Genomic DNA, 23483 nt, shown 5'->3' with positions numbered 1-23483 from the left:
GACTTTCTTCACTGGGAACTCTGGAAAGAGGAAGGCTAAAGCTCAAATCCTTGCAGTGACCATGTGGGGGAGAGAACTCTTAGGAGGTAATTGAAGTCTTAAAAACAGGGAGGGGCTGGAGAGATAGTATAATAGAGTGCTGGCCTTGCACGTGGTTTCGATCCCTGGCATCCCAGATGGTCCCCCAAGCAGGGAAGGAGTAATTCCTGAGCTCGGGAGTGAGTCCTGGGTGCCACCAGGTATGGGCCAAAAACAAACAAAAAAGGTCCTGTTGGAAGGCTTCGAATCAGACAGGATCAGGAGCCCTGTAAGAACAGTGGGGGTGCCCCACCCCCCAAGCCAGGGAGAAGGGAGGAATGTGCACCCCCAGGAAAAGAGGCCCCAAGCCCCCCAGGTGCTGGCACCCTCACATCACGTGCTCTCCCCCTGCTTGCACTGCCTGGTCCCTGACACTGAGGCAGCTGGTCATCGTCCCAATGGCCCCGACACCCGGTCCTCAGATGCGGGAGCAGAAACGAGCAGAAGGAACCGTGAGAGCTGGAATTCTTCCTCCTCTCAGGTTATGGACACAGGAGCCCAGGGTGACAGCATTTGGTGACATACCACAAATGCACACAGACCCCACAGCTAAAACTTGGCAAAGGGGGTGGCTGCCTGGAGGGCTCAGGCGGCCAGCTGGAAACACAGACTCCAAAGGCAGCTGTGAAAAAAAAAATCAGAAACACACATGCACCCCCCAGCACATACACATACCCAAGCACAGTCACACTCACGCGAACACACACACGCAAACACAAGAGACACACACACCCGGGGCCGGAGCGATAGCAAAGTGGGTAGGGCGTTTGCCTTGCACGCACCGACCCAGGTTCGATCCCTGGCATCCCATATGGTCCCCCAAGCACCGCCAGGAGTAATTCCTGAGTGCAAAGCCAGGAGTAACCCCTGAGCATCGCTGGGTGTGACCCAAAAAGCAAAAAAAAAAAAAAAAAAACACAAGAGACACACACACCCAAGCACACCCTCACAGCCAAACACATACACATGCAAACCACGAGCAGACACACACTCCCGAGCATACACACGCCCCCACCCAAGCACACACACAACCCAAACACAAACACACACATCTGAGCACACATACACACACATACACACATATCCAAACACACACACACAGCTGAGTACAGGCACATCTGAGCACACGTGAGCACATACACACATCTGAGCACGCACACAGACAAGCATATACACACACACACTCGAGCACACACACATGCACATCCAAGCACGCACACACCCCTCCCAAAATGCATCCAAGTACACACACACCCCTGAGCACACCGAAACGTGCGCGTGCACACACACACACACATACACACACAGAGCATACACAGTGGGTAGGTATGAGGAAGGATAAAACCTTTCTTTGCGTTTGTCTTCTGTGTGGTGTTAAACACTGATGACGGCATCCAACCCTAAGCTCTCCAGCCCTCCAGTGACACAGGAGGAAACCGTCCCAGGCCACACACCAGCGAGTGGTCAAGCGAGGACCAGGACCAGGACCAGGGTGGAGACAAGCTCTAACTATCCGTCAACAAGCTACCACGTTAGTTTGTCAGAGTTCAGTGCTCGGTGGGAAACTAGCACAGCAGGGAAGGCCTTGCACATGACCCGCCCTGGTTTGGTCCCTGGCAAGCTCTTAGCATCACCAGAGGCCCAGAAAATTTTAAAAAGGAAAAGGAAAAAAGAAAAAGAAAAGTTCAGTACTTTCCAGGAAGGTCACTTGCAAACAAGAGTAAAATCCCAGCATGGGGCATGCGACACGCCAGGGGTCAATATAATTAGTAACAGCACAGTGTGCCAGCAGTGTGCCCAGTCCTCGCTCCCCTCCCACACACCAGTCTCTCACCTAGCAGGTAACCCAAGGCTCCACGCCAGCCTGGCGCTCCAAGTAGAGGGAATGCTAATTATGCTTGTTTTTCTGACTGTGGAAATAAGCCCTTCTCCCAGCTTTGGGAAGAAATGGCCAGGGCTAGTACAGCAGGGAAGACGTTTGTCTTGTTAGCAGCTGACCCAGGTTCCATCCCTGGCTTCCCATAGGGTCCCTGGAGTAACACCAGGAGTGATCCCTGCATGCAGAGCCAGGAGTCAGAGCGCTCACAGGACTGGCCCCAAAGCAAAACAAAACAAGATAAAAATTAAACCAACTGAGGCTGGAGAGGTCAAAAGGTTCATAAGGTGATGCCCGGCCTGGGACCACACCCAGTATAGTCCGCAGCACAGGGGTGGCTGGAGGTCCTGTAACATGGGACAGTCCAGATAATCCCAGGACTGGATACACCAAGTCCTGGTGCCCTTGAACTGACCCGCCAGCCTGGGTAGGAGGCTTGGGGTCTCCTGAGCACTGCCTGGGAGCATGTCCCCTCCCCCAAAAAAAACATAAAAGTCAATAATGTGATTGTAGTCAGTGTTGTTTCCTCTCGCGCTGGAATTAGCCGGGTTCAATGAAGTCCACTTCTGCCCTTTCGAGGTGAAATACTTCTAGCAAAGCAACAGGAAGAAAGGGCACCTTCGCCCTCCATCAGGTCACCAGCAGTGGAAACTCAGTCAGCAAAAACCGGTCTGCCCGACAGTCTTTGGTTCGAACTGAAATCAGTGAAATCTGAAAAAGGGGTTGAGGAAAACAGCAAGGCCCTGCACAATAAACCTACACACACACACACACACATACACACACACACACATGCATATGCACACACACGTGCACACAGAGCACACAGCTGAGCTCTCATAAACTCAGGCCCCAGCTGCGTTCACCACAGCAGCGGGTACACGACAAACGGAAACGTAAATTCTGCCCCAACGCTCTCTGACAGTAGACACGCACTCACAGAGATCCAAGAAGATTATAGGTTTCAAACGGGAACTCGGAGAAAAACAAGGAACAGGGAGAAAAACAAGGGTCGTCATTTGTGTTCCGCACACACCAGGCACAATGCAGTGGGTGGGGAGAGGGTGATCCAAGGGTGGGGACCCCCCTCCCCTCCCCGCCATCTCGCCCATCTGCTAAGCCTGACTGTTCTGCCACCACTGGAATCTGCCTACAGCTCAGCAGCTCCCATGGAGAAGCAGCGGGGGAAGCATCAAGATCACCCAAGCCAGTGCACTTCACAGGGGGGAAACTGAGGCCCAGCAAGGACAAACAAGCTCACAGGGCTGGAGGATGCCAAGTCACAACTCCCGGACCCCAAAACTTCCCAGCCCCTGGACACCCAGCCCTCCAGCCTACGTGGGGTGCGGGCCTGAAGCAGGGGGGGAGGGAGCAAGGCATGTTCCCAGACAAAGGAAGGGGAGCTTCGGCTGCCAAGGGCCAGCACAGACAGGCCATGTGCCATGCTAAACACCAGGCGGCTGCCACTGATGTGAGCCTCAACCAAGCGTGGGGACAGAGGCCACCTCTGCAGGGGCACAAAGGGCAGAGCAGACGGTGACGATGAGTGGGTAGAAGGAACAGGGCTTCGTGCAGGAGGGCGGACTGGGCGGAGAGCCTGTGGCACTGGGAAGGGTCTGGGACAGTGAAGGCATGATTGGGGGGGTGAAGGGGGAGGAAGAAGCTTGCTCAGACGAACACCAGCGAAGGAGGCTGTGGTCCCCTGACCATCTGGGAGTGCTGGGGCACTGGGGCAGGGTACCCCTTTCTGGTCCGAAGTCCTTATCCTGTCCCCCACCCAGAAAAAGTTTGTGAGGCGGGGAGAAGGGAGATGCTTCATGGTTATGTACAGAGGCTCTGTGAACAGAAGCGGAGGCAGAGGAAGGCACATTCGACTCTTCTGTCCATCGCAAACGCCAAAGACGCTCAGGGCTGAGAGGCAGGACAAAGGCTAAGGCGCTTGCCCCGCACACGGCTGACCCTGGTTCAGTCCCCGGCACCCTGAGTCCCACCAGGAGTGATCCCCAAGTACAGAGTAAGCCAGAAGTGAAGCCCTGAGCACAGCTGACTGAGGCTCCGAAACCCAAATTTTTTTTTAAAAGGTTAGGTATGCAATTACAAGGCTGGAAAGCGGTCATGGTCTGGGGTGGAGGTCAGAAGGAATGCGGGTGATGGTCAATTTCAGGTGACTACTTGGCTGGATCACAGCGTGGAGATACTTGGTCGAACTCTGTCGTGGATGTATCGGAAAGTACGTGTGAGGGATGGGGGGCCGTGACAGGGAAGACTAACACCTAAATTGGTAGGCGCATGAGACCGGGGGTCTCAGCCGTCAGCTCAAGGCCTCAACAGAACAAAGAGAACTTCCGACCTCCCCAGAAGTGAGAATTCTGCTCTCACGCTATCTTTGGATTTGAATTTCAACCAACTCTCCCAGGGTTCTCCAGCCAACTAGCCAACCCTGTCAATTTTGGACTCACTGAGACTCCATGATCTCATGATCCAGCTCCTTACAATAAGCTTATCTGCTATCAATGGTACCTAGGCATGCACGTACAGCAAGCACCTGACCCACTGACCCACTGGGCTCTCCAGCCCTCTATTCTGATTTTTAATTCTTTTGTTTTGTTTTGGGATCACAGAGATACTTTTGAATTACTCCTGGCTCTGCACTCAGGAACCATTGCTGGCGCTATTCAAGGGATGACACAGATTAAACCTAGAGCAGCCATGAGCAAGGCAAGCGCTTGTACTTGCTCTGTACTGTCCCCCCGGCCCTCACCCTTGTAATTTTGACTGAATACTAGATACAAAAGATCAGAGACTAGGACAATCATCTTTTATGCTAGGAAATAGTTTTTTTTTTGTTTTTGTTTTTGTTTCGGGGGCACACCTGGCAGTGCTCTGGGCTACTCCTGGCTCTGCACTCAGGAGTCACTCCTGGCAGTGCTCCGGGGACCCTCTGTGGCGCTGGGGATGGGACCCGGTCGGCCGCGTGCAAGGCAAACACCCTCCCTTGCTGTGCTACGGCTCCAGCCCCGAAAGGGGAATGTTCTCCTGTCACACTTCCCGTGAGGCGGTCAGGCTAGAGGTCGAACCTTCCTGTTCCCATGTCACCCGACAGCTGCACATGCCTGTGATTCACTGCAGGTCTGGAGCGAGGCCCGAGCTGCGGGTGCCCGCTCCTCCGTGTTCCCGCAACTCCTGCACAGAGGGGCACCTTGCAGGTTTGTTCTGGTGCCCTACTTGACAGTGCCCGTGTAACGTGAACTCCATGCTCGGGCTGACTCCTGCTGGTGCTCAGGGCACGCGGTGGCACTGGCACCAAACCCAGGCCTCCCACACGTGACCCTGTGCTGCTGCGCCGCCCCCCGTCCTGAGTGGCACCCACCTCGTGTGTGCCCTGCTCCGGGGACAGCCTACAAGGAATGTTTTCCATGGGAAAGTCGCCCGCTAGGTCTGGAGACAAGTGGGAACGAGCTCTGCTATCCTAGTTCAGTCTGTCATTGCTTGGTTTTGGGTCATCCCTGGCAGTGCTCAGGGCTGACTCCTGGCTCTGTGCTCAGGGGTTGCTTCTGGTAGGACTCAGGGGACCATCTGGGGTGCTGGGGATGGAGCCCGGGTCAGCGGCATGCAAGACAAGTCCCCTGCCCACTGTGCTATCTCTCCAGCTCCTGGTTCTGGCTGTGTTTATTTACTGTGGGGCCACACCTGGCTGCTGTGCTCAGGGATCACTCACTCCTACCAGTGCTCAGGGGACCTGGAGTGGTGCCAGGGATCAGTGCCCTCCCCACTGTACCATCACTTGGGCCCCTGGGTTGGTCTGTTTTCAGCCCTTGAGCCAGGCGTTCTCTTTTTCTCCAGGGCAGGCAAACTCTGCCGTGTGTCTGTGGTCGCTCTAGGGCGGGCACGAGCTTCCGCCATGCCATGGGTGACGGGAGAGCTCTGCTCGTGCCGGTGCCGAACCCAGCTCTGGGCGCGCAGACTCAGAATGCAGTGGGAGAGCAGGGCCGCGGTGCAGCAGGGAAGGCGCTGGCTATGCACGTGGCTGGCCCGGGCCCGATCCTGCATCCCTGATGTTCCCAATCCTGCATCCCTGATGTTCCCCTCAGCCCCACTAGGAGTGATTCCTGAGCGCAGAGACAGGAGTCAGCCCTGAGCACTGTCAGGTGTGGCTCAAAAACAACAACAAAAGCTGTGGGAGGCCGTCCTAAGGTACAGCCATTATCTGCCTGGTACATAACGTGCTCCATTGAATTCCCCCCCCCCCCTTAATGCTAGCTGCTCATATCTTGGCCGCCTACTCCTCTACTTGCTGACAGATGTGTAGGTGAGAGAAGCTCGCAGTCACTGTTCTTGAGAGCAGCCCCCAGCCCCACTTCCCGGGCCAGGCACACATGCGGGGAAGCAGCGGCTTCCAGCCAGCAGAGTTCCTCTTCCTTCAAGAGACCTGAAATGGTTTGTTTGCTTTGTTCGGGGGGCCAAACCCACCGGTGCCCAGCTGTCACTCCTGGCTCCGTGTTCAGGAATCACTCAGGGGGCCATAAGGGATGGCAGGGATTGAACCTGGGTCAGCCACATGCAAGGCAAGTGCCTTCCCCCCAGTCCTATGCCTCTGCTCCCTACAATTCTTAAAAGGAAGGAAAGCAGGTGTAAGCAGGTGTGTGGCGTCGAGAGGTGGGCGGGTCTGGGAGTCAGGTGACCTGGGTTCCGGTTCTGAGAGTCACTCCACCAGTGAACCTGGACAAGTCACTTCCCCTCGGTTTCCAACAGAGAGAAAATAGGGTCGTTAAAGGAGATGGCCCCTCTCAGTGCTAGAAAATCTCCCAGTACCAGACTCTTCCCCTAGTACTGCAGGAGAGAACTGTGCAGCTGGAATGAGCACCTGGCACCTCTGCAAGGGGAGGGCCGGCTTCAGGCCCTGGTTGTTGCTTCTTTGGTTTATCAGTTTGGTGTTTTTGTGTGTTTGTTTGTTGGCCACACCTGGTGGTGCTCTGGGCTTACTCCTGGCTCTGCACTCAGGAATTACTCCTGGCTGTGCACGGGAGCCCGTATGCGGTGCCAGGGATGAACCCAAGTCAGCCATGTGCAAGGCAAGCGCCTTCACCGCTGTACTATCTCTCCAGCCCAACTTCTTTTTTTAAAAAATAATACTTTTATTAAAAAACCGTGATTTACCAAGTTGTTCATAATACAGTTGTTTCAGGCCTTAAACCTTCCAACACCCAGAGTGCCCTTCCCTGCACCAATGTCCCCGTTTCCCACCCACCACCCCAGCCTGCCCCCTTGCAGGAACAAACAGATTTACTTCATATTGTTTGTCACAACACAAAGGCAAATCACAACACAAAGGCAAATAGAATTATCAAACTTTAGACCGACAGCGGTCAATCTGTGGTCACTGTTGTCTGATGTTACTAAAGTCACTGTCTGAGGGTCTACTACGGGTCGGTGCTAGTGGAGTCCTCTGCGTCACTGTTCAGGCTGAATCTGGGGTGCTTCTTTCCAACTTTCCTGCCTACTGGCTGACAGTACCACGAAATTCTGAAGTGTCCGGAAGCTATAGAACCGAGACAGTTAGGTGCTGGCACTGCCATGAGGCTCAGTCATGGCCCAGCTCTGTGTATGTAGGATGCAGCTGGAGGCTTCCGGACTCTGCCGGCCCCCGCTGGGGAAGGCCCCAGAGTTCTCAGCCCGGGACCGTCGCCCTGGGAAGGTTTGGCAGTATCATGTCCTTTTGGAGACGTGGTCCTGTTCAGCCCAACTCCCTGTCCACACGTTAGCCATACTCAGAGCCCATCTTCACTACTATCCCCCGCCCCCCGCCTCTTTTTATTCTTTTTGCTTTGGGGCTACATCCAGCAGTTCTCAGAGCTGTCTCTTGGCTCTGCACTCAGGGGTCACCCCTGGTGGGGCCCAGGGGACCGTATGCTATGCCGGGGATCAAACAGGGGTCAGCCACGCGCAAGGCAGCGCCCTGTCTGCTGTCCCGTCACTGCAGTCTGCCTTTTCTCTTGACATTACATCGACTGCTTCATCTTCCCAGGGCTCCTCTGAGGAATCCAGGCATTTCAGCAACAGAAGGTTCTGCTGCCGAAATAAGAGAAATCCAGACCGATAAAAGGCAATTTAAGTCGATGATGTGGTGAAGAACCAAGGGTGAGAGGCTGAAGTGACAGGGCAGCAGAGAGGACGCCCACCTGCAGCCAATTTGGGTTCAATCCCCAGTATCCCAAGTGGTCCCCTGAATCTGTCAGGAGTGAGCCCTGAGCAGTCAGGTGTGGCCCGAAAACAACAACAATAACAACAATCCTTTTTAAGTGGCGATGTTTAAAAGGAAAAGCAGAATCGCCTAAAATGCTAAATATTCAATTCCGTTGTGCCGTTGCCAGTTAATTATTGCTAGTAAGAATAACATCTGATTTGGCAGCAGCCTAGTATTGATTAATGAGTGCCTCCTGTCACACACAGATGAGCACCTGTAATCTCCTAATACCCCCACGGTGTGATTGCCAGCCATTAGTCCTCAAAATACTCTGAAAGCAGAGACTGCACATGGAGGTTCCTCTAATCCTCAAAAGGGGCCAAGGACACCCCAGATAGCTCTGGAGCTCCGGTCAGGCTGGTGTCGCCAGCATCTGCCGACAGAAAACTCGGAAGGAGCCAAATATTTGCATGAGACCCAAGGCCTGGGTTGGTCCAAATCAGAACTATTCAGTGAATTTTAACTGCACGAAAGAAGAGAACGCAGTTCAGAAAGGTTTGCTCTGGAGACCGGAGGTTCCCAGACTTACTGGGCTCTCCCTTTTCAGAAAACACCTTCTTGGGCTGAAGTGATAGTCCCCTGGGGAGGGTGTTTACTTGCACGCAGCTGGCCAGGGCTCGATCCCCAGCATCTCATATGGTCCACCTGGATGTGCCAGGAGTAACTCCTGAGCTTGGCTGAGTGTGACCCAAAAAGCCAAAAAATACAAACAACACACACACACACATCCCAAAACCCAGAAATAGAAGACAACTTCTTTCCAGAAAAAAATTAATAAGTAAATAAATTGCTTAGCCTAGAATCATTCCTGAAACAGTAAATAGCACCCCCCCCTCACCCCAGGCAGCTACCACCCCCAGCCCTGGACACAGCCCCCCCAGGGGGCAGAAACACCCACTCTTGGTGCACTGCAGTGGACAAGGCTTGTAGCAGGGAGCAAGACCGTTATAATAAACAAGAAGAAAGGTGTGGGGGTGGGTTGAATAAAACTTGAAAATAAGAGCTAGGACAAGTAAGTGCTCATCTTTAATTTCCCTTCAAAACAAGTAGTTTCCAAAACACACAGGGTTTTAAAGTCAAGAAAACAAATTTAATTAAGAAGAGACAAATAAGAATCAAGTAGTCCTATCCATTAGCGGAAAAAAGCAAGAAAGGAAAAAAAAAAGAAAAAACCAACTTACCCATTGGAATCAAACAGGCTCCTGAAATCATATAAACTACCTTCCCACGGCATGTCTCTGCAGACAGTCAGGCTGGAAAACACACGCATACACACACACAGAGGAAGCTCTGGAGCCAAAGGACCACCCGCTCACAGCGACTCTTCTTAAATACTGAACAACAGCCTGGCTCAGAGAGGGGGGTCCTATGGCGGCTCGAGGGGACTGGCAGCCTCTGGCTCCTTGTGCTGGGGGAGGGGCCACATTTATTTTAATTAACCACATATTAATCCCTCCCCAAAGGGCCAGTCTTCTATGGAAATACAAAAAGGGAAAGTGATGAAGTCTGGAGGGGGGCGGGGAAGAGCAGAAGACACAGGGCAAAAGGGAATATGGCCTCTATTTCACTGATGGGAACAAGAAGGAGATAATCACGGGGTCCGACAGAGAAGGAAACTGAGATGTAATTAGGAGAGGGGCTTCCTCAATCTTGATACAACCATTAACCCATTAACCCTCAATGACATTAAAAAGCATAGGGCGCTTTGCTCCCATTTTACAGACATGGATGTGGGTGGAGCAGTTAAGTCACTTACCCCAGGTGAGAGTCAGAAGTCCAAAGGCTGATGGTTTTTTCCACACCATGCTGCAAATCTCAGATCCTTCAAACAAATCCCACCATCTCATTCCTAACACCAGATTATTGACCAATGAGCGACTTACTCCTTTGCAGCAAAGAATCGTGCTTTGCGGGGGCTGAAGTGATGGTACAGTGGGCAGGGCATTTGCCTTGCACGTGGCAGAACCGGGTTTGACCCCCAGCACCCCATGTAAGTCCCCCGAGCACTGCCAGGAGTGATTCCTGAGTGCAGAACCAGGAGTAACCCTGAGCACGGCTGGGTGTGGCCCCAAAAACAAACCAATCAAACAAAAGAATTATGTTCTGCAAAAAAGTCAGTCTACTCTGGTGTGGTGCAGTAACATTATAAGCAAAAGTAAAAAGAGTATTATCAACCATAATACCTCAGTGAAACTGATTTTTTTTTTTAAAAAAAAAAAGAAAGGTGTTCCTGGAAAAACAACAAATTTAATCTCTCCCTAAAGGGGCTCCCATCAGAAAACCCCTCACAGCAGGCGCAGCTGGCGGTGGTGAAGAGGAAAGAGGATGAACACTTGGGCAGAAACGGCCAAAGCTGGTGGCCTTCAGAGAGGGGGGCTGGAGGGGTAGTTCAGCAGGGAGAGCGTCTGTCTTGCACGCAGACCACCCAGGTTCCATCCCTGGCACCCCATGTGGCCCCCCAAGCCACAGAAGTGCTCCATGAGAGCAAAGCCAGGAGTCAGCCCTGAGCATCACTGGGTGTGGCCCAAAGATCAGAAAGGAAAAAAAGAGACGGGGCACTCAGGGAGGCAGGCAGGGAGTGCTGGAAGCAGCAGTGCTAGGACAGCCTAGTGACAGTCCGCTGAGATGACCACCTGCACACCGGGGACCTGTGGTGCCCACCACACAGGCGGGCCTGGCACTTCGGGAAAGGACCAGCGGTGCCCTGTGGTCTTGGAAAATGCCTCTGCCCCGACCTTTCCCCAATTCTTGAACAGGCCTCCGAGAACCCCTGTATAACACCGGCCTGTGCAGTATCACCAGTCACAGGCCCGGGACCTGACACGAACCGGCTCTGAGACCCCCAGAAGGCAGTGAGTCTCTGAGGCACAGAGGCCAAGAACCAGAGGCCAGAGCAAGATGGCAGGAAGAGGGCCTTGGGAGAAACACAGGGCCCGGGCTGGGTCTCTGGAAGGACGCCAGCTACGCCCACCTCCAGTCCACGGCCGCCACCGAAGCCCACCTGAGCACCACTACCACAGGGCCGCTCACGGCAGGTCCAGCGCAAGGAGATGCACATTGTCCTGCCCCCAACCAGGTGTGCACACAGCATGGCCCCCAGAGGTCTCTTCCCGGCCAGCACTGGAGTCCCACAACCAAGGGGATGCCCCAGGAAGCCCCGCAAGTGTGTGAACCCCCACGGTCAGGTCTGTGTGAAGACTGATCACTGCCGCACAGAAACGGCCCTCAAAGACACATGTGCGTCCCAGCCTCCCAGAGAGACCTTCCAGCACCGGAGTCAGCCCCTCCCCTGCACACAACCCCCCCCCCCCCCGTCGAAACCAGGGGAGCAGCACCCAAACCCTCAGAGAGTGACATCGCCAACCGGAGACCTAACTGGAATTAAAAGCAACGAGAACCATGCCTACTCCTGCCTTTTGCAAGGAGAAAGGTGCCAGCACTCCCCTCCACGGCAAAGGCCAGCCCAACCCCAGAGCCGGCCCAGGCTTTAAGGCCCAACTCTACGCCTTGGCACAGGCAGGCCTCAAGAGCGGGGGAGTGGGGACCCGGGCAGCTGAGTCGAGGAATCAAACGGGAGAAGCTTGTTTGAGGGAGAAAGCAAGAGAGGAAGGAAGGGACCTCACCAAAGGAAGTATCGCAGGTCACGTAAGACCAGATTTTAATGTCGTTCTTGCTATGGCGTGACACCCTCTCCCCTTCGTGGTGAAAACCAGGGACTAGGAACCTAATTCCATGCGGATTCAATACAGCAGAAAGAGAAAAACCATCCTAAAAGGGAAATACATGAATTCCATAGAGGTAGAAGTGACAATAAAATTATAAGCCTTCGGAGGGCTCTAATTCTGAGGAGGGAACATGCAGATTATACCCCCCTCTGGTTTAAAAAAGCAGATGAGCTCCCGCTGTGACGGGAAGGCAAGATCACGCAATCCAGCCCTTGCCCTCACCAGAAAAGTACAGACACACAGATGCAGGGAGAAGAGAGTGGATGGGTGGGGGTGGGGGGCCAGAGAGATCAGATGTGCGGAGAGCACTAGCCTTGCATGCAGGAGACCCAGGTTCGATCCCTGGCATCCCATAGGGTTCCCGGAGCACCGCAAGGAGTGATCCCTGAGAGCAGAGCCAGACATAGGTCTTGAGCATCACCGGGTGTGACCTCTCAAAAACTACAGGGTAGAGGGAAAGAAAGAGGAGAGTGAAAAAGGCAGGGGAGACGAGAAATGAGGGGAGAGAGGGAAGGGAGAGCAATATTACAAGGCCCACACAGAAGGCTGCCAGTCCCAGTAATAACCACAGGCTGCACGTGATCTGGGCACGGGGATCCAACACTGAGAGTGATGTGGGCGCAGGAATCTAAAAGAACACACAGAAAAGACACCGCCACCAAAGACGAGGAAAGGAAGATGCAGATCACAAAATGTAACGCTGAGGTTTAGTCTTGGAGCGTCTCCCGTTTTGGGAGCAGTGGGAAAAGCAGTAAAGGGTGGGGCCAGCGTAAACCGAGGCACCAAGAGCTGGAAACTATTCCGGGGAAGAGAGCCGGGATGCCACGGAGGCACAGTGCTGCACAGCCGGAACAGGCTGCTGGGCGCGAGCAGGGCATGGCTCAGGAGGGCACCGTGCACATCAGGATTCACGGTTCCGCCTTCCTGCCAGTGCCTACTGTCAGCTCCTAGGCTTCTCCCCACGTTCCCAGGGAGGACTAGCTAATGAGACGGCTCCCAGGGCTGGGGCACACACTCTGCATGGGCAAGGTCGAGATCCCCCCTCAGGGCCCCCTGGTCCCTTAAGCAACACGGAAGACACTCCTGAGCAGTGTGCCAGGACAGCACCTGAGCACTGTCAGGCGTGCATCCAAAACGAAACCTCCAGACTGTCTCCAGGGGAGGAGCAATCGCGCGGCAGGTATGGCACATGCCTTGCACACAGCCAACCAGGTTTCAATCCCTGGCATCCCACACGGCCCCTGGATCCTTGCCAGGAGTGGTCCTTACAAGCACTTGCTCACGTCCCCCTTGAGGCCGGACGCAGCTGAGCTGGCCTGTCCACTACTCCACGACACGGAGAAACACCTTCCCACAGACAGGACTGGGAGCTGACAGAGAGAACTGGATTCCGGGGGGCCATGCAGTTCTTTTCTTATCCTGAAGTTAGTGATCTGCTGTAGTATTAATGTGGGTAGACACAGGAGGGCAAGAGAAACAGAAACAGCAGCAGAGTTTTCATTCTGGCTAGAGTAAGCTGACTGCCCTATGTCTTTGATTTATTATACATATTATATATATTTTTTCCTTTGGTTTCGGGGCCATACCTAGCAGTGCTCAGGGCACTGAGTTTAGGGGATTGCTCCTGGCAGGGTTTGGGGGACCGTCTGGGGTGCCGTATGCAGGGCAAGCATTTTCCTGCGGATTGTCTCTTGGCCCCTATTTATTTTTCCTAAATATTATTGAGAGATGATAGTGTAACAGGAGGGTGCAAGGGAGCTCGGAGAGGGGTAAATGTGAGGGAAATCCATACCCTGTAGAAAGATGCAGTGACTCTGGGGAGAATGCTCCAAGTAAAGGAGAGATGACACTGTCAGGCTGGGGTGCAGGCGAGCCCGGAGTGCATGGGTCAGTCACCCCAAGTTTTGACAAGATTTTGGGGCACGTGGGGGAGAAATGATGTGGATCATACCCAACAGTGCTCAGGGGCTAGTTCTGTCTCTGTACTCAGGAGTGACCCAGGCCCTGACGGTGCATGAAGACCGTGTGTGGTACTGAGGAGGCAACAGGGGCCTTACCACTGCACCAGCTCTCTTGCCCTGGACAAGCTCCCCACAGACCCTGACCCCCGCCCCTCAAGTACTCTGCACTTGGGAAAAGTCAGCGTCAAAGCACAGAGAACAGTCAATTTTATTTTCCTGACTAGGGAGAAGGCCATAAAATGGCTAGAGCTATCTTGGTCCAGCTACTGACTATAGAGAAATAGAGGTTCCTCCAAAAATTAAAATAGAGGTGATATGTGATCCAGAAATCCCACTTCTGGGGGTGGGGAGAGAAGGCAGAGAAATCTCTGAGAGATATACATTCCCACGTTTATCACATTTATAATAGCCAAGATATGGAAACAAGCTGTGTCCACATGTGGATGCATAAGAAAGATGATCCACAGGGACCAGGCACAGCCCAAAGGGTGGAAGACACGCAAGAGGCCCAGGTTCAATCCCGGCCTGGCATCCCACCATCCTCTCGGACCCTCAAACCCAGACACCAACACTGAGAGGAAACCCCACCCCACCAGCAACACAGGTGGGATCAAAAACAAACAAAAAAGCTGCAACACACACAATGGATCATACTTAGCCCTTAAAAGACCCACACACTTTACAAACCCAGATGGAACTTGCGAGCATGATGCTCAGTGAGCTGAGTCAGATCAAGGCAGATACCAAAGTTCACCTCCATGCTAAAGTTAAGAAAGCCAAACTCGTAAGCTCACAGAAGCATGAAGTAGAACAATAAGAGTCTGGGGAGGAAGCCAGAAAGATGTTGGACCAAGAGTACAAATTTACAGTAAGAAGATGAGCAAATTCTGGAAACCCAATGCATGACACAATGATTGCAGTCAACTGACCCCGAGACAGTTCAAAGACCTAAACTTTTTTGAATTCCAGGGTCCTCAGTTCAAGCAGGGGCATCATAGGATTTCCACAGCCAGAACAACCTCAGAGCACCCGTGGGTGTGGTCCAAAAAACAAAACTGAGGCCAGAGAGACAGTACAGCAGTAAGGGCACTTGCCTTCTATGCAGCCGACCCAGGTTCAATTCCCAGCACCCAAAATGGTTCCCTGAGCACCACCAGGAATGATTCCTAAGTGCAGGGTCAGGAGTAAGCCCTAAGCATCGCCAGGCATGGCCCCAAAACAAAACAACAACCGGTTGCTGGAGACTCCATCTTAAATGTTACCCCCACAAAGAAGAAATTCTTATGCAACATGAGAAGGGTCTGAGTTTATGCTATGATGGGAATCGCGCGCAGTATAGAATGGATTCAATCAATCTGCCATGCACCTTACATTGACGTGACCTCAACTATATCCCAATAAAAAAAGATATATATCAATGAAGAAACAGATCATCCTAGCACACATACCTAGACTGGCCCAGAATGTTTACATTTACTGGCGTTTTAGCATCCTTGTTTTAGGGGCCGGAGAGGTAGTACAACAGGTCAGCCACTCGCCTTGCACACAGGCGACACAGGCTCAGTCCTCAGCATCCCGTCTGTTCCCCCTGAGCTCCACCAGGAGCGACCCCTGAATGCAGAGTCAGGAGTAGGCCCTGAGCACCACTGGGTGTGGCCCAGAAACAGAAACAAAAAGTGTCAAGGTTAAGGAGTAACCCTGAACTTGAAGTCAAGTTGTCTGGAGTCCTCCATGCGCACGGCTGGTTCCCACCGGCTCCCCTGGCCTGCGAGCTCCCCTCAGCATTCAATGGAGCACAGTCCTCTGTCTCGAGAGACCGCCACGAGCACCTGCGAGCTCAAGGCAGCAGGGAAGAATGTGTCTCACACAGACAGTGCAGAGACCCTGAGGAAACACCCCTTTTCTCACGCTTACCCTGGCTAGGGTGTGACTGGATCGCACCTCGCTTCTCCGCCAGCCCTCAGAGGGCACCGAAGAACACACGCATGACCAAAGGAAATAGCCCACAAAGATAACACTCCCCTGCACGGCAAACAGCAGAGAAACAACTGCAAAGCCAGAACTTCTTCAATCTATGCATATATTGTTTGCTTGTGCTCAGGGCTTACGTCTGGGCCGGCGCTCAGGGATCACTCCTGGCTGGGCTCAAGGACAGCGGGGACAGAACCCAGGTTGGAAACCTGCAAGGCAAACACCCTCCCCACTGTACTCTCTCTCTCAAGCCGGAATTATTAAGCATGCTTTCGACTGTGATCACATTGGGTCAAAACTCTACAGGGACATCGGGGCAAAGGCGCAGAGGGCTGATGTATGTTCTGCATGGTGGAGGTCTGGGCCGGATTCCAGGGTTTGCACACTCCCCTTGCCCAGGGCGAAGCAAGTGGCCACTGGGTTAAGGCCCCCAATTTAAAAAAATAATAAATAATGGAAAACCAAGTTGTCCAGAGTTTCTCTGGCATTCCAAAAAAGCAGCTGCAGCAGCGGCATACTGTTGCAGACAGAAGATTTGTCCAAGCTCTTCCTCTCTGCTTCTCCCCACCCACTTCCTTTCCTTGCAGGAGAACGGCTCTCACTGACCCACTGGTTTGCCACATCCTGCCTCAGGCCCGACTTCCTAGGAGCTGCCTGGCTCTTCTGAGAGGGGCTGCGACTCCTTCTGTCCTCAAACCACATCCGGGCCCATCATCGTCTTTCACAGTCCACTGGACCCAAATCTCACACTTGATCTTCAACCACATCAAGCAGGAATCACCTCTCTGAGGACTCCAACCGGCCCAGTTTTGCTCCATCAGTCAAAAAAAGACAAAGAGAAGAGTTGATTCCAGAAAAATGATCCAGAAACTCAAGGCACAAAATATTCTCCATGATGTTAACGGAATGCTAACAGGGCAATCTCTGATCACACAGGAGTTCCGTAAGCTAACCTTAATCTTCACACGTGTCGCTTTTACAGACCCCACGACCCCCAGGCCTGGGCTAGAGATGGGTCCTGAAAAACAGAACTCCTCCAGGACAGGAGAGACAGCACAGCAGGGAGGGTGCTTTGGCCTTGTACACAGCCGATCCACGTTTGATCCCGATACCCGATATGACCCCTGAGCAGAGTCAAGAGTGATTCCTGAGTGCAGAGTCAAGAGTGATTCCTGAGTGCAGAGCCAGGAGTAATCCATGAGCACCACTGGATACAACCCCCAAAAAATCCTGAACTCTTTCCCCGAGAAGTTCACAACAAGGGAGGGGAAAACAAAACAGACAAGTATAAGGACTCACACATACAAACTCTCCCCAGACCAACATCCAGGGGCAGAGCGAGAGCAGGGCTGGGCATTACTGCATGCCGCTGATCCTGGAGTGATTCTGGCATCACAGAGAACTTCCTAAGCTTGAGGAGGGATCCCTGAGCACTGCCAGGTGTGGCCCAAACCCAAATCCTCTCCCCCCGCCCGAAAAAAAAAGCAGAGTTCCCAAACACTAGCAATAAACTGTAAGGAAAAGCTTCAAATGAAATGTACATAGTTGGGAGTGAATTTTTAATGAACGTTTACTATGATTCGGATGCCATGCTAAGACATAAGATTAAAATCGTCAGTCAGGGGCCAGAGCAATGATACAGCGGGCAGAACGCTTGCCACATGCAGGCAAGCACTGTACGACTGCTCCAGCCCCTCTTTTTCCTTTAGTTTCTGGGGCACACCCAGAGGTGCTCCCGGATGACTTCCGGCTCAGTGCTCACTCCTGGCTGGCTTGAAGGAGTACGTGGGATGCTGAGGATCAAACCCATGTGCAAGACAAGTGCCCTACCCACTGTACTATCTCTCTAGCCCCAGAGAATTATTTTTTTAAACCAAGAAACAAACCGACAATTCACTAGTCCCCATGAGGGCCTGTGTGGCAAACTGCCTCTTTCGGCTGTGCCACAGCTTCCAGCTACACTCAGCACCCCACAGGGAAGGCAACTGGGTGCCGAGAGCTGGGCAGCCTGTGTGTCCAAGCCCAGAGTCCCCACCTGGACCATGAGCACCCCGCCACAAGGGACTGCATGTGACGAGACTGGCACAGCCCCTTGGCAGAACATTCTGGGCCAAGTGAGAAATGTGCCTCCTTCTCATCTGGGCCATCTGAGATTACAATCTCAAGAGTCTGCAGCCGGGCTCTGACCTCTGAATGGTGCGTCTAGCTGGCATAGCTGAATCTCAAAAGTTAATGGTTCTGGGGCTGGAGCGATAGCACAGCAGGTAGGGCATCTGCCTTGCACACGGCCAACCCGGGTTCAATTCCCAGCATCTCATATGGTCCCCTGAGCACCACCAGAGGTAATTCCTGAGTGCAGAGCCAGGAGTGACCCCTGTGCATCACCAGGTGTGACCCAAAAAGAAAAAAAAAGTTAATGGTTCTTCTTTATTCTTTTTTTTTTTCGGGGGGTTGGGGGGAAACCTGGTGGTGCTCAGGGGTTACTCCTGGCTCTGTGCTCAGGAATTACTCCTGGTGGTGCTCAGAGAACCTGAGTGTGCTATGGATGGAACCCTGGTCGGTGCATGCAAGGCAGGCTCCCTCCCTGCTACACTATCTCTCCGGCCACAAAAGCTGATGGTCTTTCTTTTTTTTTTTTTCTTTTTTCTTTATTGGGGGAGGGGGGTGTTATGGATTACACCTGGCAATTCAGAGGTTTACTCCTGACTCTGCACTCAGGAATTACTCTCAGAAGTGCACAGGGGACCGTATGGGATGCCGCGGACCGAACCCAGGCTGGCCACATGTAAGGCTTCCCTCTGTGCGATCACTCCAGCCTCAAAAGCTGATGATTTTCAAGCCAAAAGAGAAAACAAACAAGTTTTCTCTCCCCCTGCATAGACTTCCTGCCCTGCCCCCTCTCACCCTCCCCAGAAACTCAGTCCCACCGCATTCACACAAGGCCCGCACCAACTCTGCAGAGACCTGCCAGCCAGGAGTCAATGCCCAGGGCTGCGGGCTGCTGGGAGACAGCCACGGGCTGGGGGCAGAAGGACAGACTGGGGCAGGGCCGAAAATCGGAGCCTCCCCCCGGAGAGAAACAGGGCCCGGAACCCAACTCAGTCTTCACAAGCACTGACTCGGCACCCGGGCTCCCCGTGACTCAGTTTCTCCACGCTCCATTCAGCAGGCTGAGCCCTCCACCACTTTCCTTTCCATCTCTCATCTCTCAGGACACGCCCGGAGCAGCTGCGTGAGCCGCTCCAGCAGGAGCACAGTGAAGGTGTGGCGGTGAACAGCGTGATTCACACAATGCCTCGCTCCCCTGCGCCCAGAAATAGCCCGGCTGTGCACTGCCGGCGCCTTATCAGCCTCCGTTCATTAGGGCGGGGTGGGAGGGCCGTGGGTGGGAAGTCACAGCCAACCCCAGTGAAATGAAGCTCTCTTCCCAAACGCGTTCTGCTGAAGTGTGATTTACCCAGGGTGTTAACTCACCAGCAGGGTAGGACTGTGCCACTGAGCCTGTGTGACTGCACCACCTCAACTTTCCCCAGCACGTGGCGTGCAGACGGGACGCCAGGCTGTGGAGCCTGTGTCTGCAGCCATCTGTCCTAGCCCAGTTCCCGGAGAGGCACGGGGGGAGTGGGGTGTAGAGTGTGAAAAGCCACCAGGTACCACATATACTCAGCCACCGATGTCACATACTGCCAAGGGTATGCATTTGCCGGGGGTCAACGGTGCACTCAGCCTTTCCAGAGGTGCCCACCCACACTCCACGCGCTTTCCTCCCCGCCAAGCTGCAGACCCACCACAGGCATTCCCACCAGGGTGCACAGACCAGACGTGTCCTCTCTGGGCTCAAAGGGAACTGGGGGCTGAAAAAGCAAACAGGACTAGAGGTACTCAACATTATCTGCATAACCCGACAGGGCTCTTCACTGGGGTCAGTTCCCAAGCTCCCAAGGAGGACTAAAGCACATCCTGCCTAGCTCGCGTGGTTGAGGGAGGAAATACATGGACTCAAAGGTCAATGAAAGGGGCCAGAGCGACAGCACAGCGGGTAGGGCGTTTCCTTTGCACGCGGCCAGCCCGGGTTCGATCCACAGCATCCCATATGGTTCCCCAAGCACCACCAGGAGTAATTCCTGAGTGCAGAGCCAGGAGTAACCCCTAAACATCCCCAGGTGTGCCCCCCCCCAAAAAAAAGCAAACAAAGGGTATTGACCGACTCCCTGAAAGGGGCCCAGGGAGAACCAGGGCTGAGCGGGCAGGGAACGGGGGCTGGCGCCCTAGCGCCTCCCCACCTGAGCCTGGTGGCACAGCTACTGGGATCCCTGGGGTCACAAACCACCTCTGTGCACCACCAAGCCTGTGAGGGTCACAAGCAAGTGTGCAGACCGGAGAGCCACCGTCAGGGACGTGCAGGCCAGGGCTGCTTGGGGAGAGTGGGGCAGGGAGGGCGTCTGCCTTTTATGCAGCCAACCTGGGCTCGATCCCTGGCATCTCTATGGTCCCCGAGCCCACCAGGAGTGAGTGATTCCTGAGTACCAAGTCAGGAGTAAGCCCTGAGCACTCCTGGGTGTGGCCCCAAATGCCCCCCCACACACACACCAAAGAAAAAGAGTGTGCAAACCCCAGAGCATCAGCAGCAAAAGGGGGGGATTGAAGTTCAAACCAAGAGACCAGCCAGTCTCTCACCACAAGCACCAGGACTGCCACAACCCCAGTGCTGACTCTCCTGTCAATAACTGACCAGACGGCAGGGCTCCATCCCCAGGGCCACGGCTGGGTATCACAGTCAACCGTGTGTGAGCGTGTGCTTTGCATGTATGAGGCCCCGGGTGTGGTCACCAGCACTGACCCCTTCTCCCCAAAACCGCCTGTACCGGAGACAGAGTAACAGCCACGCCAAGGCCACTGCACAGCAGCCCGTGTGCAAGCGGAGAGTGATGGGGTGCCCCCGGGAAAGCAGAGCAGACGGCCACTGCTGGAGGCGGGCGGACGACAGGGAGAGGTGACCTGCAAGGAAGCACAGACCCAGGTCAGGGCTCCAGGACACACTGAACAGTCGCCCAGAGGCAAGACAGTTTGAGCAGCGGCCGGGGCCCACTAAAGGAGATAACTGAGTGAAGAACAGAGTCCACGATCTGCCAAGAAGGGATCCTGACGTCGGGCGTTAGTCACTGGAAGGAAGTGCTGCCTTTACTATCCCTCCAACTCCTACGAACACACACACACACACACACACACACACACACACACACACACACACACACACACACACACACGCGGGCAGATGGCAGTCCAAGAGATGCTGGGCACGTCTATATCGGGCTGTCCCTGGGTGCAGTTGTTTTCTTAAGCACCTTTTGCAGCCTCCTGTTTCACTGAAAAGAATTCCTTTACTTCCAGCACAACTCCCCAAACTGCCAATATACCCGGGCATTGTTCTAAGTTCCTAAAGAACAGCTGTGGGGCCTGCCACAGGAAGTTCTCTGGTCTGTCTGTCTGTCTGTCTGTCTCTATCTCTCTTTCTCTCTCTTTCTCTCTCTCTCCGTGAATTCTTTCCTAGACCTGGTACGACTATATCCTACAAACAGACTCGAGCATGTGAAGAAGCCTGTAGATCTCTCAGAGAATAAAGCCAGGATTTGAACCCGTGTCTGTTGATGACAGCCTCCTGCCGAGGCCCACACAGAGTATACCAATGGTGAGACACTTGTCTCGCACGCCCCAAGCCAGGAGCACTAAGGAACATAAAGCTAGGAGTTGGGGCTGGAGTGATAGCACAGCAAGTAAGGCGTTTGCCTTGCATGTGCCCAACCCGGGTTCGATTCCCAGCATCCTTTATGGTCCCCCGAGCACTGCCAGGAGTAATTCCTGAGTGCACAGCCAGGAGTAACCCCTAAGCATCGCCGGTTGTGACCCAAAAAGAAAAAAAAAAAGCTAGGAGGCGCCCCCAAGTACCAGCAGCCGTGGCCCCATCCTCCCAGGACACAGAAACACAGCCTTCCCACTGTGCCACACCCGCTCTGGCCTATGCGCAGGAAACCTGAGAGTGCAATCAAATCTTGGCGTGAAAAAGGCCAAGCCAAGTTCTCCGGAGCCTCCTTTGTGGTCCCGACCTTTTTATTTGCCAAAGATCTTCCAGATTCCCTTCAATAAAAGTCAAATCACCTTACAGTCTACCAGGAGACTGAAAGCGTGCTCTGTAGGACTCTGCGAGGGGGGACAGGGAGCAGAGGTCGGGGGCATTGCTGTCACCCGGGCTCTGCACACACAGAGCAGTCACGGGGCCAGCTGGCCAGGACAGGGGCCGAACTCAGACCTCCTCTGCAGAGTGCTGCAGCCTGAAACCGCTGACACCTCTAGGCTGTGGGACCTTCCAGAAAAGGGCTTGGTCGCTGGGTGAAGACCAAGCACAGGGGCGGGGGAGAGAGCGCAAGAGACGGCATGTGGGAGACCCAGGTCCGATCCCCAGCACTGAGCACAGCCAGAGCAGAGAGTGAGGAGCAAGCCCTGAGCACGACCATGGATGGCCCCCCAGCCCCCAAACCAAATAAAGAAAGAAGTGTGAAGGCAAAGAGAAAATACTTCAGAATCTGGGTTCAGAGAGATGATACAGCAGGAAGAGCACTCGCCTTGCACACAGACAACCAGGTTCAGTGCTCGGCATCCATGTGCTTCCCTGAGCCCTGACAAGAGCGATCCTTGAGCACGAGGGCAGGAGTAAGTCCTGAGGACCGCCTGGTATAGACCAAAACACAAATAAAGAAAAAAATTCCAAACTCTGATTGAAGGGAGAGGCTTTGCAGGTGGGAGCCTGACACTGTGTGGCCCCCAAGCAGGGCACTGGGAGTAGCCCCTCAACCCCCAAAGCCAAAACAAACCTGTAAACCTGGCTGGAAACTGGCCTCTTCACTGCACTGCCGGTGCCCCAAGTAAACGCTACGACAGAGGAAAAATGACGCTCTCCCCGGATTATCCCATATCTGGACCTTTAGACTCCAAAACTCTAGGGCTGGAACAATAGCCAAGTGGGCAGGGTGCTTGCCTGGCAAGCTGCTGAGTTCCATTCCCGGCATCCCATATGGTCCCCCGAGCACCGCCAGGAATGGCCCTGCCCCAAAATGAAACCCAAAACTTTCATAAACCTACTATTCCCAGTTGCTAAAACTCAGAGCCCGCTCTGTGACTCATCTGGGCGCTCTGCTCCCGCACAAACTCCTCCTGTCACTGCCCCACAAACACCATTTTAGGCACTGAGAAAGATCCGCGTCCCAGCTCCCAAGGGACCTTCCCAGAGGAACGCGTCACCCTGAAGGTCTCTCCTCCCTCCCTCATCACGTTCAGGGAAGACTGGCCCGTGCTGGACACTTTGCCACTGTCCAATTTCTGATGAAGGGGTCAAACACAGAGGCACAGCGGGTAGGGCGTTTGCCTTGCATGCATGCATGCAGCCACCCCGGGTTCGATCTCCGGTATCCCAAATGGTCCCCTGAGCCCTTCAGGAGTAATTCCTGAGTGCAGAGTCAGGAGTAAGTCCTAAGCATCGCCTGGTGTGGCCCCCAAGCAAACAGAATACAATTTCTGTTTTAACCTGATTGTACTTTTACACATCTTTGACATTATATTTTTTATGAAAATCC

General features: G+C 53.8%; 1 protein-coding gene across 2 annotated transcripts in view; it reads right to left on the bottom strand.

Moving 5' to 3' along the window:
• The window catches only part of MAP2K1 (mitogen-activated protein kinase kinase 1), a 79055-nt gene that overhangs the window by 38855 nt on the left and 16717 nt on the right, over positions 1-23483 (bottom strand). The window contains exon 2 of one of the 2 annotated variants that reach the window (XM_055125791.1): positions 9380-9451. The exons of the other annotated variant lie outside the window; for it this stretch is intronic. Coding sequence (XP_054981766.1) covers positions 9380-9451 — 72 coding nt within the window. The remainder of the gene's footprint in view (positions 1-9379; positions 9452-23483) is intronic. 2 annotated transcript variants of the gene reach the window in all.

Source organism: Sorex araneus, chromosome 2 (assembly GCF_027595985.1).
Source record: "Sorex araneus isolate mSorAra2 chromosome 2, mSorAra2.pri, whole genome shotgun sequence".
NCBI lineage: Eukaryota > Metazoa > Chordata > Mammalia > Eulipotyphla > Soricidae > Sorex > Sorex araneus.
This window is presented reverse-complemented; position numbering and strand designations above follow the sequence as displayed.